Source organism: Helianthus annuus, chromosome 10 (assembly GCF_002127325.2).
Source record: "Helianthus annuus cultivar XRQ/B chromosome 10, HanXRQr2.0-SUNRISE, whole genome shotgun sequence".
Lineage (NCBI taxonomy): Eukaryota > Viridiplantae > Streptophyta > Magnoliopsida > Asterales > Asteraceae > Helianthus > Helianthus annuus.
Window position 1 is genome coordinate 92,446,872 of NC_035442.2, and position 19,128 is coordinate 92,465,999.

The 19,128-nt window shown below is 38.3% G+C and overlaps 1 protein-coding gene, 1 long non-coding RNA gene and 2 other non-coding genes across 4 annotated transcripts; 3 read left to right on the forward strand and 1 right to left on the reverse strand.

Annotated features, from left to right (window-relative positions):
• Positions 1-763: 763 nt before the first annotated feature.
• Positions 764-2,576, forward strand: LOC118482899. Its single transcript, XR_004869165.1, has 2 exons — positions 764-995; positions 2,331-2,576. It is a non-coding gene; the product is annotated as an uncharacterized LOC118482899 (long non-coding RNA).
• A 6,906-nt stretch (positions 2,577-9,482) lies between these two features.
• LOC118483396 lies at positions 9,483-9,589 on the forward strand. The gene has a single exon (XR_004870684.1). It is a non-coding gene; the product is annotated as a small nucleolar RNA R71 (small nucleolar RNA).
• A 5,463-nt stretch (positions 9,590-15,052) lies between these two features.
• LOC118482656 lies at positions 15,053-16,075 on the reverse strand. The gene has a single exon (XM_035978243.1). It carries the CDS (start codon positions 16,073-16,075, stop codon positions 15,053-15,055), a length of 1,023 nt encoding a protein of 340 aa, XP_035834136.1.
• Positions 16,076-16,441: 366 nt separating this feature from the next.
• Positions 16,442-16,547, forward strand: LOC118483605. The gene has a single exon (XR_004870892.1). It is a non-coding gene; the product is annotated as a small nucleolar RNA R71 (small nucleolar RNA).
• Positions 16,548-19,128: the final 2,581 nt, after the last annotated feature.

Below are 19,128 nucleotides of genomic sequence, written 5' to 3' on the forward strand. Positions count from 1 at the left end.
ATTATCAGTCAAGTAATTTAAAAAAAAATAACTTTTTTTATTAAAAGGTTATCATTGTAAAAATATAAAAAAAAAGTAAATATATGTAGCATACAAATATACATATGTGTGTATATATGTGTAGTTTATGATGTAAGTGTATTTAATCCATCGATCTATATATGTTTTTTTTCAAATTTTCTTTTATTTAGGAAAAGAATAGTAATATATAAATAAATGTAAGAAAAAAAATTTACTTGGTTGATAGAGGTTAACTAGGTTGGCAAATCTTCATGTGGTTCATATTTGATCCTAATGTTTGGGATTAAATTTATTAATATCAATGGGATGGTGGTTCATTAATAAAGGTAAAGTGTTTAAACACCTAAATTTTAAATGGGAAAATTTTAGATTGAAGTCTTATTGACAAGAGAGGTTAAAAGAAATCCGTTGTTAAAAATAATTGATTATTAATAAAAAAAAAGGGAGAAGAGGAAAACCCCACACAAAATGGGTGGGTTGAGAAGCCTATCATATCATGGTGTAAGGTTTATTTCTTAATACCAGGGGTGTTCAAAAAAATCCGAATCCAAAATATCCGAAAACCCGTATCCGAAATTTCGGATATCTGAAAATTCGGTTATTCGAAAATCGGATAATCCGAAAATTCGGATTCGGATTCGGATGTGAATGTTCAAAAATTTCGGATATTCGGATTATCCGAATCCGAAAACTTAAAAAATATATATGTATATTATTAATATGGTATACCCATTACGGCCCACCCATTGCCATTACCCAACCCATTTAGTCATTTACACTAAATCCAATAGCATTCAATCCTTTATCCCATCGCAATTCAAAACACAGAAGCTAGGGTTTCTGTTTCTTTCATGCCGTCGCCCAAACTCGTGCCTCTCCCCGTCGCATTTTCGAAACCATTCATCCTCGTCGTCTTCACTTCGCTGGCGCCGTTATTCCCTGTCTCCGGTCAGCTTGGAAATCGAATGCAGCAGGTTGTTTGAACTTTGAATGCAATTAATTACTTTAGAGAATGTTGTCGTTCTTCTTAAATATCACAGATTCAACATGTTTTTAGCTGTTGTATTGTTTGAAACTGTACACACATTAGATTGTTTTTAGCCATTACAGATTTAACTTTGTAATTAAATTATATGTACTACCTTTTTTTATATAAAAGCAATATACACTCTCTATGTTGTTTGAAGCTTTAAATTGTTTAGGTATGAATGTTTTTTGTGGATGTTAAAATCTTGGGAAATCGAATGCAGCAGGTTTAGATTTAATAACATGAATGAAACATATTTTTGGTTTTTTTTTTTTAATTCGGATATCCGTTTGGTTATCCGAATCCGTATCCGAAATTTCGGATATCCGAAAATCGGGTACCCGAATTTTCTTTCGGATTCGGATATCAATATCACTATCCGAAAATTTCGAATATCCGAAAAGCGGATAATCCGATCTTGAACACCTCTATAATACTATCATCCTTTTATCATTTTTTATATTTTTTGTTTCTTTATTCTTAAACCTTTACACCAAATACATTGTTATTTATTGTATTGTTAAAAAAAGAACATTTTTTAGTGTTTGGGTAATGTTTATTTAGCGTGGAGGTAGATAACTTGTCAAAATCTTAGTGTGGTGTTTTGTGCAATTCTATCCAATAATCTTTAAAATATACACATAATTGTGTAAATAAATTAAAAAATCAACAAAAATCAACATATTTCAAAGCGATATTTGCTTTTGAATGAACAGGATACGTAACAGGAGCTTAAACACCCTTTATTATTATTATCGTATTTTAAAAATTATTAATTTTTTTCTATTATTGAATGTTAATGTTTATATCTGTGATTGGTGACAAAAGTTAATGGTTTTTAACACTTTTTAAAAGTTCAATATATCTATCTTTTTAACTTAATTAGAGGGTGTTTGATTCTTAATAATTGGTATGATTTGGATTTTGAAATGATATGTTTCGTTAAAAATGAGAAGGGTTAATTTTGGAATTAAAGTTAATTTTGGAATTAAAATCAGGAAGTATTTCTAAAATCATTGACAAGATGAAAGTAAAGAATTCTTTTGCGTGGAACTTAGACCACCCGTAATCGTGTCTAAAGGGGTGTTTTTTGCGCCGGAAATCGCCCAAACACGCCCCACCACCCCCTGGCGTGTTTGGCAGGAAATGTTGATTTGGCGTGGTTTAAATCATGCTATGGGGGTAAAGGTTCAACCAATCACAGCTGATTCTTTCAGGTTGACCATTTACATTTTTTTGTGGGTTTGGCCGGAATTTTTGGGTTTGGCCGGATATCTTGCAGGTCAAACGAAGAAGAAGAAGGTCAGAAGAAGAAGAAGATCTAAAGAAGAAGAAAGGGTTTTAAAAGTTTGCTCAATTGTCACATTAGGCCCCTGTGGTTTTAAACTTTAATATCTTTAATATTTTAAGTTTCAAAAATGCTATATCAGACCCTAAAGTTTTGTTTATTAAATGTCTCATTTAAATCTTTTATAAAACTTAAAATTTTGCAATGTAATTTTCAAGTATTGTAATTTTTTTAATTTAACGAAGTATTTTAAGTTTTTAATTTAAAAAAATAAATAATTGTGTAATGATTGGATGGGGCGTTGTTGGGCATTATTCCCACTACGCCACTTTTGCAAAAACGCCCAATAATGCCCCCATGCTGACTGGACTGTCACATGGCAGAAAACGCCCAAGGATGGGGGCATTATTCAACAAACGACTATGCATGGTCTTATAAAAGGCAAATATTCAATTTGATGTTACTATACATTTTTAACATAATACATTTAACATTTTGTCGTAATTAATTGATTTTAATATGTTACTAATATTTTTATAGGTGGGATCAAATAGAAAGTTTATTTTGGCTAGAAAGGACAGGAAGCAATAGTATTATGTCATGTGGCAAAATTTAAAATAAAGAGAAATGGTATTTTAGTCAATCTTATCATTTCTTCTTCCTTCTTTTCCCCAGTAACTTCAAAACTCACCATTTTCAAAACACACTATCTTCAACTTTTTCTTTACTTACTATCTCAATAATCACTACATTATAGTGCGATTTTCGTCATCAATCAATGATTCAAACATCCGATCAACATGTTCTTCATCCTTTTTTGAACAAACCCAATTTAATTTCATTCAAAATCGCGTTTTTTCCCGTGATTTTGAAGTTAATCACTTGATCCGTTCGATTCGATCGCTGATAAGTGTTTCTATCATTCAAATTTCGTCAATCGGTGAAGAAATCGGCTTCGATCCATGTAAGAAATTCTTTAATTTTATTTTTACGATCTGGGTTTTTAATTTAGTCATTGCGTTTTACGATCTTGGCGGGGGTCCGAGGGCATCGCCCCTGGTAGCAGGGTACAAGGGGCGGCAGCCCCTGGCGGGGTCCTAGGGACAGAGCCCCTGGCTGGGGTCGAGATGACCTGGAAAACTGCATGAGAAAATTGCTTTAATAAAAATGCATGAGAAAATTTAATTTTCTGTAAATTTGCCTTCTAGAAAACTGCATTCGTAGACAGTTTTTTATATTCTACTTCCTGGTTCAGACAATTCACAAACAAACTATTGTCCTGGTTCAATGCGTTTTAGAGAGAACACTTTCTTTGGTGTTTTTAGGCCATTGCGTTCTAGAACTAAGACATTTTTATATGTTTTCTGGCCATTGCGTTTTAGAAAAACACATTTTTGAAGTGTTTTTAGTTATTGCGTTTTAGGTAAAAACACATTTTTGAAGTGTTTTTAGTCATTGCGTTTTAGGTAAAACACGTTTTTAGGTGTTTTATGTCCATTGCGTTTTAAAGAGAACACTTTCTTTTTTTTAGGCCATTGCGTTTTAGAAATGAGACATTTTTAAGTGTTTTCTGGCTATTGCGTTTTATAAATAAGACATTTTTTTTTGTGTTTTTGGTGCATTGCGTTTTAGGTAAAAACACTTTTTTATGTGTTTCTGGCCATTGCGTTTTAGGAATAAGACATTTGTTTGTGTTTTTGGTGCATTGCGTTTAGGTAAAACACATTTTTATGTGTTTTCAGTCCATTGCGTTTTAGAAACTACACTTTCTTTTGTGTTTTTAGGCTATTGCGTTTTACAAATAAAACATTTCTTTGTGTTTTCTGGCCATTGCGTTTTACAAATAAGACATTTCTTTGTGTTTTTTGTGCATTACATTTTAGAAAAATGCCATTTTTTAGGTTTTTTTTCCATTGCGTTTTACGCAACTGGGTTTTTTCAGTGCGTTTTACGCAATTGGGTTTTCAAAAAAAATTCGAAAATATAGCAATAGTATACTCGTTTTAAAGATAAAAAACGCTTGTTTTTTTGGTGCAATTTTTATAAAAAAATAATATCGTATGAAAGAGTTATTAACGTTTAAAAAATGGGGGGAATTGGAGGAGAAAGAAATGATGTGTGTCGAATGGGATATATTTTTATGTATATTTTTAGCCCTTTATAACACTTTAGTCAAGTTTTAAATTTATAAGACATGATATTCTACTAACACTAAACACACATATGGGCAAGTGCACCCATCGTGAGCGTAGTATAGCGTTGGTAAGATAACGAGGTCGTCCAAGGACAAAAGAGCTTTTAGTACTGGTTTATCCTCAACGTCTAATCAAATCAAAATTTTACAAAAAGGTTTAAACATGAAAATAAAAACTAAAAATGCTGAAAATAAAAATAAAAACAGATAGACAAGATGAATCACTTGGATCCGACTCGCCTTTAGTGTAAACTTTGATGTTTTCCGCACTTTTGCACTTTTTAAGAGATTATCTTAGTTATAGTAGTAGTCCCCTTTTTTGAAGGTGACGTTACCCTCAACCCAGTAGTTTGAGTCAGCAAGGATACAATCCTAAAGGGTTGGATTATTGAAAGATAATTAATTAAGTTATTAATGCGTAATGTGGTAGGGCCCTCTTTTGAAGGTGACGTTACCCTCGGCTAAGTGGTTTGAGTCAGCAGGGATACAATCTCAAGTAGCCGGGTTAATGTATTAATCGTAGTTTACATATGAGGGGATCAAGCCATTCGTACCCCCGCCATCCAATACCAGTGGGTATTGAAGGAGGTCCTAGTAAGCTTGACCTAGGTCCTTGCAGGATCTATACACTGAACAAGGCAAGAACCTTACCAAACCATTCCCTTAACCCCCGACCAGGTAGCCAACATATGTCTATATAGACCGTAGAGATATGAATGGTGTAAATCTTTTATTTTATTTAAGACAGTAAAATAATACCAAGACACCACGGACAAATGATAAGGAAGTTTCACCTTCAACATAAGAAACTAGTTATTAAAGTCATTAATACAAAACCAAATAAAAAGTGCGAAAAGATTAAAAAACAAAAGTATTACACTAAATGCTTGTCTTCACCAAGTGATGTAAGAGACTTAGGCAAACATGGCCTTTGATTGTCAAGAACTCTTACTCTATGATGGATGATGGATGATGGTGGTGGATGAGGGTGTTGTGATGGTGGTAGAGTGTGGGTGAAGTGGGAGAGAGGTGGTTTGTCAAGGGATGCTTTTGAAGTGAACCAAGCACCTCTATTTATAGCCTGCACAGAAGCCCGGACACGGCCCCGTGTCCATTGGGCACGGCCCCGTGTCCATCCACTTTCTCTTTCTTCATTAATTGCAGTTTGTCTGCATTAGTTGACCACGCCCGTGTGGAGCTGGGCACGCCCCCGTGTTGGGGAATAGAAGCTTCTACGCTTTTTTCTTTTCTGCAGACACTTGGGCACGCCCCCGTGTCTGCTGGGCACGGGGCGTGTTCACCCTTCTGATGCTGTCGAGGGGTCGGGCATGCCATGTGTCTTCCTTTTCTTGTATTTATGTTAGATTTAGCTGTATTTTTGCTTCTTTTATTCATTTGAGCTCATTTAATCCTGAAAATACAAAAGGAAGAGAAAGGAACACTCTTTCCAACATTAGTACTAAAAAATGTTAGTTTTATGTCTCATTTGATGTAATTTATATGTTGCATTTTACACATATCAAATACCCCCACACTTGAATCTTTGCTTGTCCTCAAGCAAAACTCTTTATAATGTGGCTTACACTCCCAAATGGAATGGGTAGAAGAGAAGTTTTGGGGTTGTCTTGAGTGTCGGGATTCCAAGATCTTTATTAGGCTTTATTTTTATGTTATTTACAATCCTATTCGTTATGATTTATTTTGAACATTACATAAGAGAAATACTTATTTGGGCATAACATGCCTCTTTAAAATTCCATTTATATACAAGTTCACATACCTCACGGGAGATCACTCAACACTCGGCCGAAGATGTATTTTTGTGAAACACTCGAGACCGGCATGGAACTTACTTCTACCATATGCTTGCCAAGCAATCAATCCTCCTCCTTTTTAACTATAAACCTTTGTAAATATCAAGAGGACTTTGGGGAAGGGTTAGGCTTGCGTTAAAGGTAGGTGGTTTTGGGTTAGTGGTTAGTAGAAAAGGGTGAAAGGCGTAAAAAGCGTCGGTTTTCATAAAACTTTTTGTTCAAAACGAAGCATTTTTCAAACAAAGTTTCTTTTGAGAAACTTGTTTGTTTATTGCTAGACTTCATTATTATTATTATTTTTTTTTTTGATAAGGAATGTCACATGAAGACCGAGCTTTTTACTAAAATAAACGGTTAAAAATGAAAAAAGGGTTTTGGTGGGTAAAGGGTGTTTGTTTTATGGGTTTAGAAATGAAAAGGTTTAGGATTAAAAGGGTTAACTAGGGGGATTTTGGGTAGGTGGTAAAAAGAAAAAATAATGGTGTTGAAAGAAAAAGGGTTAGTCCTAATGCCTCCATCATTTACTTACTTGGGTTTAAGTTGGTAAGGACCGGGAATGCATCGTCATGGCAAGTTCTAGAGTCGTAAGAAACCAAGCGGCTATTCACACAAGAAACGAAAGATGAGCATTTAGCTTAAAGATGTGTATTTATATGCTCAATTAAAGGCTCAAAACTCACTTTTTTGTGGGAATGGGTTTTTAATGTGATCAAGTATATATAATCAAATTTTAACTAGATTTGTCATGTCGTTTCATAATTTTCTTATGTTGGTTCTTTTTATCACGACGCTATCGGTTGTAAATTTGTAAAAATATAACCTTTTTAGAACTTGTTATTCCCAATTTAAATCAAGACAAGTAAAAAAAATGAAAAGTTTTTGAAAAAATTTGGGGTGTTTAGCGGTTCCAATAGAGTTTTGTGTAAGGCTTGTAATTAGGACTTGCAAAATTCAAGGTTTTAGCACCCCCCCACACTTAAATTACACGTTGTCCTCAATGTGTCCCCAAAACAAGTTTTTAGGTTGTTTGAATGTGTAAATAGGTGTGTTAAAAACAAAATTTATGTTACTGGGTACCTGGACACGGGCCGTGGTGTCCGGGCACGGCCCCGTGTTCAGATTGCCAGTAACAGAAAGTAACAGAAGGCTGGGCACGGGGGCGTGTTCAGCAAACACGCCCCGTGTCCAGTTACCTGAACTGGGCGTTTTTCTGCAGAAGCTTGAGCACGGGGCGTGTTGGCTGAGCACGGCCCGTGCTGAACTTGCTGTAATGAAGAAAATTTTGTCGGGAGGCTCTGTTTTTGTGCATGGGGTGTTGGTTCAAGCTTCCCTTAGTATCCTTCACCACCCCGAGTGTGTTTTATTCCTGAAAATTAAAACTAAACAAGAAAAAGTTAATCTAAACTAAGGATAGTTCCGCGGAATGCCTCCGTGGTGCGCCACGTTTATAAGGGTCCTTGGCTAGACCCAAAGCCAGTCATATGTTACTCAAGTGGGATGGATTGCATCCCATGTTGCACCGTCGGAGAGCATCATCCAAACTTGAGTCTATGACTTTCATGTAGTTGACCGGGTCGTCATCTTCTACTCTTTTTCCAACCCCGAACTTCATCTCCTTGTCCCCAACCCTCAATGTTAGTGTCCCACCATTCATGTCTACCACGGCATGGGCCGTAGCCAAGAATGGTCTTCCTAGGATGAGTGGCACCTCGGTATCTTCCTCCATATCTAGTATGACAAAGTCGGCCGGATAGAGAAAGTCTCCGACTTTTACCGATAGATTTTCGGCGACACCTTGTGGATATTTAATAGACCTATCGGCGAGTTGTATGCTCATTTTTGTAGGGTTTGTTTTCCCTAGTCCGAGTCGGTCGAACATTGATGCGGGCATGAGGTTGATGCTAGCCCCAAGATCGGCTAGTGCATTGCGTATGGGTGAGTCCCCAATTGAACAAGGGATGGTAAAGCTTCCGGGGTCGATCTTCTTTTGTGGGAGTTTGTTGAGTAGTAAGGCGGAGCATTCTTCGCTTAAATTAACTAATTGCAATGATTCAATTTCCCTTTTGTGAGTGAGAAAGTCCCTCATGAATTTTGAATATTTAGGCATTTGGGTTAGGACTTCTACAAATGGAATATTGACATGCAATTGTTTTAGTAGATTTACAAGTTTTGTGAATTGCTCGTCGGTCTTTTGGCAAAGTAACCGACCGGGATAAGGCACCGGAGGGTTCTTGGGTGGCTCTTGGCTTGGTGTAGGAGTCGTCTCTTTTTGGGGTGTTGATGAAGCTGTGGTTTGGCTGGGTGAACTCCTTTCAGTTGTGGGAAGCGGAGCTTTCTCGGGACCTACGGTACGGTTTCTCAATGTGATGAGATGTACTTGCGCCTTTGGGTTTGTTACGGTATTTCTAAGTAACGCACCTTGTGGTCTCTCGGAGAAATTTTGAGCTAGTTGATTTAATTGTTTTTCAATGTTTTGAATACTAGCTTGTTGGTTTCTAAAATTCGATTCTATTTGTTGAAATCGATCCGAATTTTTCTTATCGGTGTCAGAGATGAGGCATGAGACGGTGTCTTCAAGCCTCTCTCGTCCCCCTTGTTGTTGTTGAGATAAATTTTGTGACTCATTTCGTGGTTGTTGAAAGTCTGTTCTTTGGTTTTGATTTTGTTGGTTACTACTATTGCCATGGTCTCTCCAACCAAGGTTAGGGTGGTTACGCCATCCTTGGTTGTAGGTACCTGTCGGAGGACCTGACGGCCTAGGTCTATTATCAATGTAGTTTATCATTTCCGTTTGATTATCCATTTCTTTCATACAACTCCAATTTTCATGTGGCCCACCACACCCTTCACAAGCCATAACCGAGGCTGTTTTTGCCATTTCTAACTTTTTGATTTTCGAAGAAAGGGCCTCGATTTGGGCTTGTAAAGAAGTGTTCCGTCAACCTTATGGGCGCCCGGGGCAATAGAGTGCCTCGGGGAGTGTGCCACTGAAAATTATTTTGAGCAATTTCCTCAATTTGATTATAAATTTCATTTGGGCGGCGATTACCTAAAAGTCCCCCGGAGCTAGAGTCAAGTGTTTGTCTCGTGTGTGGCAACAACCCATTGTAGAAAGTGGATACTTGTTGCCATACTGCAAGACCATGATGAGGACGCTTTCTTAGTAGCTCCTTGAACCTTTCCCAAGTTTCATATAAGGATTCCCCGTCCTCTTGTGAATATGTATTAATTTCAGTCATAAATTTAACCGTTTTAGAAGGAGGGAAATACTTATATAGAAACTTTTGGGCTAGTTCATCCCAGGTGTTTACCGAACCAACTGGGAGGGTGTTAAGCCAAGCCTTAGCTCGATCTTTTAGTGAAAATGGAAACATTCGAAGGCGGATGGCATCGTTTGATGCTCCATTGATCAGAAAAGTATCACATATTTCCAAGAAATTAGTAATATATAAATGGGGATCTTCGTCCACAAGCCTATGGAAGGTTGCGTAGTTTTTGAGCATTTGTATCAAATTTTGCCGAAGTTCGAAGTTGTTGGCATCGACATTTGGTGCATTGATAGCGGCGCCAAGATTACCTATGGTGGATCGTAGGTAATCCATGAGGGTACGTTGATCCGCCATTGGAAGTGGGTCCCCCGAAACTTTCTCTTGTTTTTAGCTTTAAGTCTTTTTCTTAGAAAGCGTTCGGGTTCGTCTAGATGTTCTTTTATGTCTCTACTGGAACTGGAGCTCATACACTACGTTGAAAGTTCAAGTGTGGCGCCAGGGTTCCAAGTCCTGCAATAAAAACCAAAAGAACATTGGTCAGAAGTTTCACCACGGCCCCGTGCTCAGATGAACACGGCCCGTAGTCGGAGTTACAGTGCTTGTTTTCCAGATCCCCATTACTGGAGAGCTCGATACGGCCCCGTGCTGCACCGACACGGCCCCGTGCTCAGCTCTCTATAACTCGAAAAATAAAAACTGCCAGAAACAATGCTGGCCACGGCCCGTGTCCGACCAGGCACGGCCCGTGCTGGGCTCTGCAGAAGCTAAAAAATTTAAGAAAAATCCTAAAAAAACAGAAAAATAAGAAAAACGATTAGGTCGTTGATTCCTAACTTTCTTAAAATCCTTCTGTCCCCGGCAGCGGCGCCAAAAACTTGATGTATGTCGAATGTGATATATTTTTATATATATTTTAGCCCTTTTTAACACTTTAGTCAAGTTTTAAATTTATAAAACACGATATTCTACTAACACTAAACACACATATGCGCAAGTGCACCCATCGTGAGCGTACTATAGCGTTTGTAAGATACCGAGGTCGTCCAAGGACACAATAGCTTTTAGTACCGGTTTATCCTCAACGTCTAATCAAATCCAAATTTTACAAAAAAGGTTTTGTATAATCGTGAAACGACCTAACGAGTCGATCAAAAGAGTGCTCAGACAGAATCAGAGGTGGAATTCATTGATTCTGTCTTTGTTTAGCTTGAATTCACTATTAACTGTCTCGTTTATTGATCTGGAAGCAATTTACAGCACGTAGACACTTCGACGGAGCTTCGCCGTCGGAAACAAGAACGTTACAACAGATTTCGCTCAGATGGATATATATAGGCATGTGATTCCGCTTGAACATGCTAAAGCGGAATCACATCTCAAGCGGAATCACCATAAAAGCTAAATATCTTGATTTCGCTTGAATGTGAATTACTTGATTTCTCTTGAAATGACCATGTGTCATTTCAAGCGGAATCACCTATATATTCGATTTCCTCATTTTGCGTGCATTATCCAATCAGTTTTAATCTAAGACACGAACGAAGATGAAGTCGACAGACAACTGCACCAACAGGTTTAAACATGAAAATAAAAACTAAAAATGCTGAAAATAAAAATAAAAAACAGATAGACAAGATGAATCACTTGGATCCGACTCGCCTTTAGTGTAACCTTTGATGTTTTCTGCACTTTTGCATTTTTTAAGAGATTATCTTAGTTATAGTAGTAGGCCCCTCTTTTGAAGGTGACGTTACCCTCAACCCAGTAGTTTGAGTCAGCAAGGATACAATCCTAAAGGGTTGGATTATTGAAAGATAATTAATTAAGTTATTAATGCGTAATGTGGTAGGCCCCTCTTTTGAAGGTGACGTTACCCTCGGCTAAGTGGTTTGAGTCAGCAGGGATACAATCCCAAGTAGCCGGGTTAATGTATTAATAGTAGTTTACATATGAGGAGATCAAGCAATTTGCACCCCCGCCATCCAATACCAGTGGGTATTAAAGGAGGTCCTAGTAAGCTTGACCCAGGTCCTTGCAGGATCTATACACTGAACAAGGCAAGAACCTTACCAAACCATTCCCTTAACCCCCGACCAGGTAGCCAACATATGTCTATATAGACCGTAGAGATATGAATGGTGTAAATCTTTTATTTTATATAGACAGTAAAATAATGCCAAGACACCATAGACAAATGATAAGGAAGTTTCACCTTTAACATAAGAAACTAGTTATTAAAGTCGTTAATACAAAACCAAATAAAAAGTGCGAAAAGATTAAAAAACAAAAGTATTACACTAAATGCTTGTCTTCACCAAGTGATGTAAGAGACTTAGGCAAACATGGCCTTTGATTGTCAAGAACTCTTACTCTATGATGGATGATGGATGATGGATGATGGTGATGGATGAGGGTGTTGTGATGGTGGTGGAGTGTGGGTGAAGTGGGAGAGAGGTGGTTTGTCAAGGGATGCTTTTGAAGTGAACCAAGCACCTCTATTTATAGCCTGCACAGAAGCCCGGACATGGCCCCGTGTCCATTGGGCACGGCCCCGTGTCCATCCACTTTCTCTTTCTTCATTAATTGCAGTTTGTCTACATTAGTTGACCACACCCGTGTGGAGCTGGGCACGCCCCCGTGTTGGGGAATAGAAGCTTCTACGCTTTTGTCTTTTCTGCAGACACTTGGGCACGCCCCGTGTCCGCTGGGCACTGACGTGGTGTCGTGGTCACAATCAAATTTAATCCAATTACTACTAAATAGTTAGTGGCAAGTGGGTATCGAACACAGGGAGTTTGTGGAATATGGTTTATTTCAAGATTTATGTAAATTAACTAGAATTAAGCTAATTGCAAGTAAATTTCAAGAGTTGGTTTGATTGATTTGATTTTTAAACTAAGATTACTATTTTAATTGAAAAATGTAAGTGTTGGTTGTAAACAAATTAGAGACAAATGACCATCCTAGACTTCTGGTTTCAATTGACATTCATGTTTTAATCCAACTAGAAAGAACCACATAGACATGGTTCATGTGTAGTTACGTGTTCGTGGTGAAAGGGAACTAAGTACTCGGATTCCTAGAACGCGAGGTTGTTACCCGATGACCAACCAATCAATACCCAATCCTAATCCCTCCCATGATATCTCAATTGCCAACGGCACCAAGCACGTATGGTTTGAGTTATGATCAAAGCATAAATCAACTATTTACGAACAAATATCAACACATCATAATAAACAAACATAAGATGCAAGTCTATTATTCTAGAAATAAAGATCAAAACATGAAATGTCTCAAGCAAACCTTCAATCCAGGATGACCATAAAGATTTTAGCCACTCATAGCTCGGATCATCATAATCAAACAAGTCTTAATGTTCATGTGAATCAAAAACACCAACAAATTGTTTAGAGATTGTTTCAAGCTCTCAAGAACACCAAAAATTCGCATCTAGACTGCTGATAACCGAATGGGAATGATTGGATGTGAAAGGGTATCATAAATCCGCATTAAAAGGTGGAAGTTACACATTCACGTAGGTCAGCGCCATAAGCTACGGTGGCCACCGTAGCTTACGGTGGCTTGGAATGGCTTACGGTGGCTTTAAACTGTCATACGGTGACAAAAAGTGCCAGTCGAAGGCTTTAGTACGAAACTTGTTTTCAGCATAACTTTTTCGTTTCAACTCCGTTTTCTTCACCGTTTTCGCCTACGTTCTCGTAATTTCGCCCTCTATCATGCTATCCTCTTAATTCTTCAATTCCAAAAATTGATTTTTTCCTTGATGCTCCAAATTACTTCCCTTTTAAGCTCTATTTGCACCTGCACGTCCAAACAACTAGTAGTTACCAATTTCAAACAATTAAACGTGTAAAGCATGAGATTTTAATCTTTTTAAGGCACTTAAGGGTTGTCCTACGGACCACCCATCACATCCCCACACTTACCCGTTGCTTGTCCCAAGCAACTCATTCACTAGCCAATTCAAAACCACAAGCGATCAACATGCAAACCAAGCTAAAATGTACCGTCCTTTTACTAACTTTTTATCATACCACAAGACACACCCCTCACAACAACTCTCGGTGACAAGTAATATTAGCAACATTATGCTAACACGCTCAATGCAAGTGTGTGATTGTACGACAATAAGCTTGTATACAAATCAAGTTTCCTCCTATCAAATACCTAGTATGCTTATGAATCAAAAGGACTTACGGGTTATAACGGGGCTATGTGTAAAGGTAGGAAAATGGTGGGATATATATGCAAGAGGTAATTGATTTGACCCGGTTTTTATTTCTACTACTAAACAAAGCAAACATCAACTATATACACAACTTCTTCAACATTCTCAACTACTATTGCAACTAAATACTTCTTCTTCTTTTTTTTGTATTTTTCTCATATTTTTCTCTTTCTTTTTTTTTTCTTTTCTTTCTTCTTTTTTTTTCATTTTTTTCATAACACATAAAACTCAACAATATATACAAGAACATCAACAATCACAAACTAAATTCCTAAACCGGGTCGTTTCAATACGTAAAGTTTTTTTTTGTAAGAAGTAGGTTTGGGTCACAACCGAATAGTATAAGGCTCAAACATGGCTTTCTAAAGACCAAACCCCCACCCCTCACAATACCAAGCTCATATATGTAACGTATGAGGTCCAACCCCCAATTCCCACACTCTCACACATTCGGACGAGGCTACCTAAAAATCCCTATCATTTTCACAAGCATGCTAATCCTAGGCTTCAACAAGAATTCGTACACACGTTCTATTAACACAATACAAACATCGCCACTCAAAACAAAGAAATATTCTCTAATAATCATATGTGGCTCAAACACTCACCAAGAAATGGCTAGAAAGGGGTGTCGGTGTGTCAAGTGGAACAACATCAAGTGTTCAAATTTCGACAATTTTCGCTCGGTTTCACAATTTTTTTTAATTTTCTCAAAAATTTCCCCTCATCCCCACACTTGGGATACATTGTCCCAATGTATGGTTTTGAAAGGAAGATCGCTTAAACCCATTCAAACTTTTTTTTAACTAAAGTAAACAAACTAACTACCAAAATTTCAAAGCTACAGAACATAACAAGACTAAGGAAAGAGTACATTGACCTGGTGAAGTTTGACACAACCGATGTTGTAGACAATCCGACTTCCTATCACCACCTTCACACAAATATCCGCATATCTTCCCCACACTTGAATGTCGCCATGGCCCTGAAACACAGAAAAATAAAAACAGCAAGATCAATATAAAACCGCGGGTTGCCTCCCGAGCAGCGCTAAGTTTTGAGTCTTCAGCCAGACCATGCCACCCCCATTTATGGTGGCTCAAAGAATCGGTTCCTATCACCTCCCCCACTGTAGCTTGTCATTGGTTGAAATGCATCCATCAAATGTCCATTCCGCGGATAGTCAACTACAACCTGCTCGAACCCTCATACTTCTTTTCACACCCCGGTGGTTTGTTTGTTTTTATTCTTTGATGCACACTTTTCAGATGGTCACTAGACTCTCGACTCTTCTCTTCAATAGATTCATAACTAATCTCCCTAGTATGAACATCAAAGTACAACTTGCGGTTCTCTTTGGTCATAGTAATGATCCCGTCTCTACAGTTGATTTGAGCACTCGTCGTATAAAGAAACGGTCGACCTAAAATTACCCTTTGTTGTGTTGCCAATTTGGTAGGGGCATAATCTAGGACCAGAAAATCCACCGGGTATTCGAATTCTCCCAACCGAATCATAACATTTTTAACTATTCCCCGTGGACGCCTCCAACTTTCATCCGCCAAACTCACCATGGTGTCTGCATCTTGAAGTGGACCAAAATCATACATATCATATAAGTCACCTGGTAGCACAGTCATACTCGCCCCATAATCCAATAATGCATGGGGAATTTTTAATTTTCCCACTCGGATCGGGACAAGTGATGCTCCATGCTCCTTGTCCGTTTCAACCTCGACATCCCTTCCTATACCTGCACTCACTTGACAAGAAGAAGTAAGAAATGTTTCATTATTAGGAACGGTGCTTACCACATTGATATTAACGCTTTTTATGTTCTTGGGATTTGTCACCATGTCACTTTGTAGTTGGCCTTTTGCTTTCTTCAATATCGCCACATCACTCGCAAGTTGACTCATTTGAGTAGTCAACGACTGAATTGCTTTATCACGGATTTCGTCTTTTTGAATGCGAGCATCATCAAGCTGATTCCTTCGTTGCATCTCAATTCGCATCTCCTTCAACATCTCCATTACTTCGTTTCCACCCGAAGAGCTTTGACCCGAAGACCCACCATGCACTTGACCCGTTTGATATTGCCTTTGAAATCCTTGGTTTCCTAGGAAGTTCGGGTTGGCTTGATTTGACGGATTCCCGTATCTAAAGTTCGGGTGATTTCGTAAACCGGGGTGGTATGTGTTCGAGTTCATATTATAATTTCTACCACTAACCCATTGACCTTGTACCGCATTCACCTCTTCATATTGCCCTTCACCTCCTTGGCAATTTTCAGCCGCATGCCCCAATTCATTGCAAAGTGCACAAACATCATAGATTTGATTACTTGTTTGTACATTTGCATTTCTGCTGCATGCACTTGGGTTCTAGTAATGGCCGGTCGTGCCCTCCTTGAAGATTGAGCTTTTCTTTTTGATGTGACCACCATTTGTTCCAAAAACATCCAATCGTCTTGCTCATAATTTGTGCCAAAAATACCATTTGTGATAGACATCAAGTCACGAGCATCTTCGGAACATAACCCCTCATGAAATGCATTCAACAATTCCCATAGTTCAATCCCATGATGAGGGCAATTCTTTATCATCATATAAAACCGTTCAAATGCCTCATGGAACATCTCACCTTGTTGTTGTTGAAAACTTCTCAAACTCCTTCTAGCATCATTTGTCTTTTGGGCGGTAAAGAATTCGTCCAAAAAGATTTGTTCCATTTCCGCCCATGTATAGATAGATGCTGAAGGTAAGGGATAAAACCACTTTTTCGCCTTGTCTTCTAAGGAAAATTGGAATAGCACCAGTTTGACATCATCGACCGAAAATCCTTGACTCCCAAGAGTGTTGCAAATCGAGTCATAAGCCTCCAAATGAAAATAAGGCTCCTCCGTTGCTAGACCCTTATATTTTGGCAAACTTTGCAATGAATTGGTTCGAACTTCAAAAGTCCTTCCTTGATCATTTTGAGGGATAACTACTGGTGAAGGATTATGAGTGATCACCGGTCTAAAATGTGCTTCAATGCCTCTCGCGTGTTCTCGAAGATGTCTTCTTGGTACCCCCAACCGAACTCTTGGGCGTATAGGACCCATTGGTCTTTGAACTTGCTTTCGTGGAGGCCCTAATTGTTGTGGAGGTGGTTGAAACCTTGGCCCCACATGAGGTTGTTGAACTCGTCTTTGCACCGGTGGACCTTGTGGTGGCAATTGTTGAGGTATGATTTGTTGTTGAGGAATCCCACCAACACTTGACATTCTTTGATTTTGACCTTGAACATTGGTATACTCCCCTTGATCTCCATCACCCCTATACATGTATCCTTCTTCATCATATCCCACAAAGTCATCCTCAAACTCATCATCGAACCCATCTTGTCTTGCTCCCGAAGTATGTTGAAATTGCACTCTTGGTTGGAATGGAGTAGAATGGATAATAGATGGACCGGTTTGGTATAGGTTAGGTGGTGGTATTTGTGATGATGATGGTTGGCCGGATGTTGGGAAAAATGTCGAATAAGCTGGAACAGCGGATGATGTAGGGTTGTAGCTGAAGGAGTATTCAGGTTGTGTGTTCTCAGGTAAGGTAGTGTTGGTTGGTTTAATTTCTGGTGTGGTTATAGGAATGGTAGTATTTGGTGATGGTTGTGTTGAAGATGGTATGAAAGGTGGTATAAACTCACCCGTAGTGGGTGGTGGTGACGGTGGATCCATGTATCTAAGTGGTGTAATTGGTGTAGTTGGTGTTGTTGGTGAACCGCTAATTTTGTTTTCCCTTAACAAGATTCTGTTTCCTCTTAAAGTTCGTTCAATCTCTGGATCAAATGCCAATGGTGATAGCTTATGAGAGCTTCGAGTACGCATGTACCTGTAAATACCTGCACACTAACACACCCAGCGTAAACCAGAAAAATAACAAACCTAAAAAGATCAAAAATAACACATGTTGTGAACTACTCCCCGGAAACGGCGCCAAAATTTGACGTGGTGTCATGGTCACAATCAAATTTAATCCAATTACTACTAAATAGTTAGTGGCAAGTGGGTATCGAACACAGGGAGTTTGAGGAATATGTGTTATTTCAAGATTTATCTAAATTAACTAGAATTAAACTAATTGCAATGAAAGTAAATTTCAAGAGTTGGTTTGATTGATTTGATTTTAAAACTAAGATTACTATTTTAATTGCAAAATGTAAGTGTTGGTTGTAAACAAATTAGAGACAAATGACCATCCTAGACTTCTGGTTTCAATTGACATTCATGTTTTAATCCAACTAGAAAGAACCACATAGACATGGTTCATGTGTAGTTACGTGTTCGTGGTGAAAGGAAACTAAGTACTCGGATTCCTAGAACGCGAGGTTGTTACCCGATGACCAACCAATCAATACCCAATCCTAATCCCTCCCATGATATCTCGATTGCCAACGGCACCAAGAACATATGGTTTGAGTTATGATCAAAGCATAAATCAACTATTTACGAACAAATATCAACACATCATAATAAACAAACATAAGATGCAAGTCTATTATTCTAGAAATAAAGATTAAAACATGAAATGTCTCAAGCAAACCTTCAATCCAGGATGATCATAAAGAGTTTAGCCACTCATAGCTCGGATCATCATAATCAAACAAGTCTTAATGTTCATGTGAATCAAAAACACCAACAAATTGTTTAGAGATTGTTTTAAGCTCTCAAGAACACCAAAAATTCGCCTCTAGACTGCTGGTAACCGAATGAGAATGATTGGATGTGAAAGGGCATCATAAATCCGCATTAAAAGGTGGAAGTTACACATTTACATATACGATGGCCACCGTAGCTTACGGTGGCTTTAAACTGTCATACGGTGACAAAAAGTGCCAGTCGGCGCCGTAAGCTACGGCCCTTGCCGTAGCTTACGGCAGGCTTCAGTATGAAAACTTGTTTTCAGCATAACTTTTTCGTTTCAACTCCGTTTTCTTCACCGTTTTCGCCTACGTCCTTGTAATTTCGCCCTCTATCATGCTATCCTCTTAATTATTCAATTCCAAAAATTGATTTTTTCCTTGATGCTCCAAATTACTTCCCTTTTAAGCTCTATTTGCACCTGCACGTCCAAACAACTAGTAGTTACCAAGTTCAAACAATTAAACGTGTAAAGAATGGGATTTTAATCTTTTTAAGGCACTTAAGGGTTGTCCTACGGACCACCCATCAGGCACGGGGCGTGTTCACCCTTCTGATGCTGTCGAGGGGTCGGGC

Bases quoted from the DNA above. Each gene is read 5' to 3' on its own strand.
- LOC118482656 (XM_035978243.1), bottom strand. From the start codon at position 16,075: ATGAACTCGAACACATACCACCCCGGTTTACGAAATCACCCGAACTTT.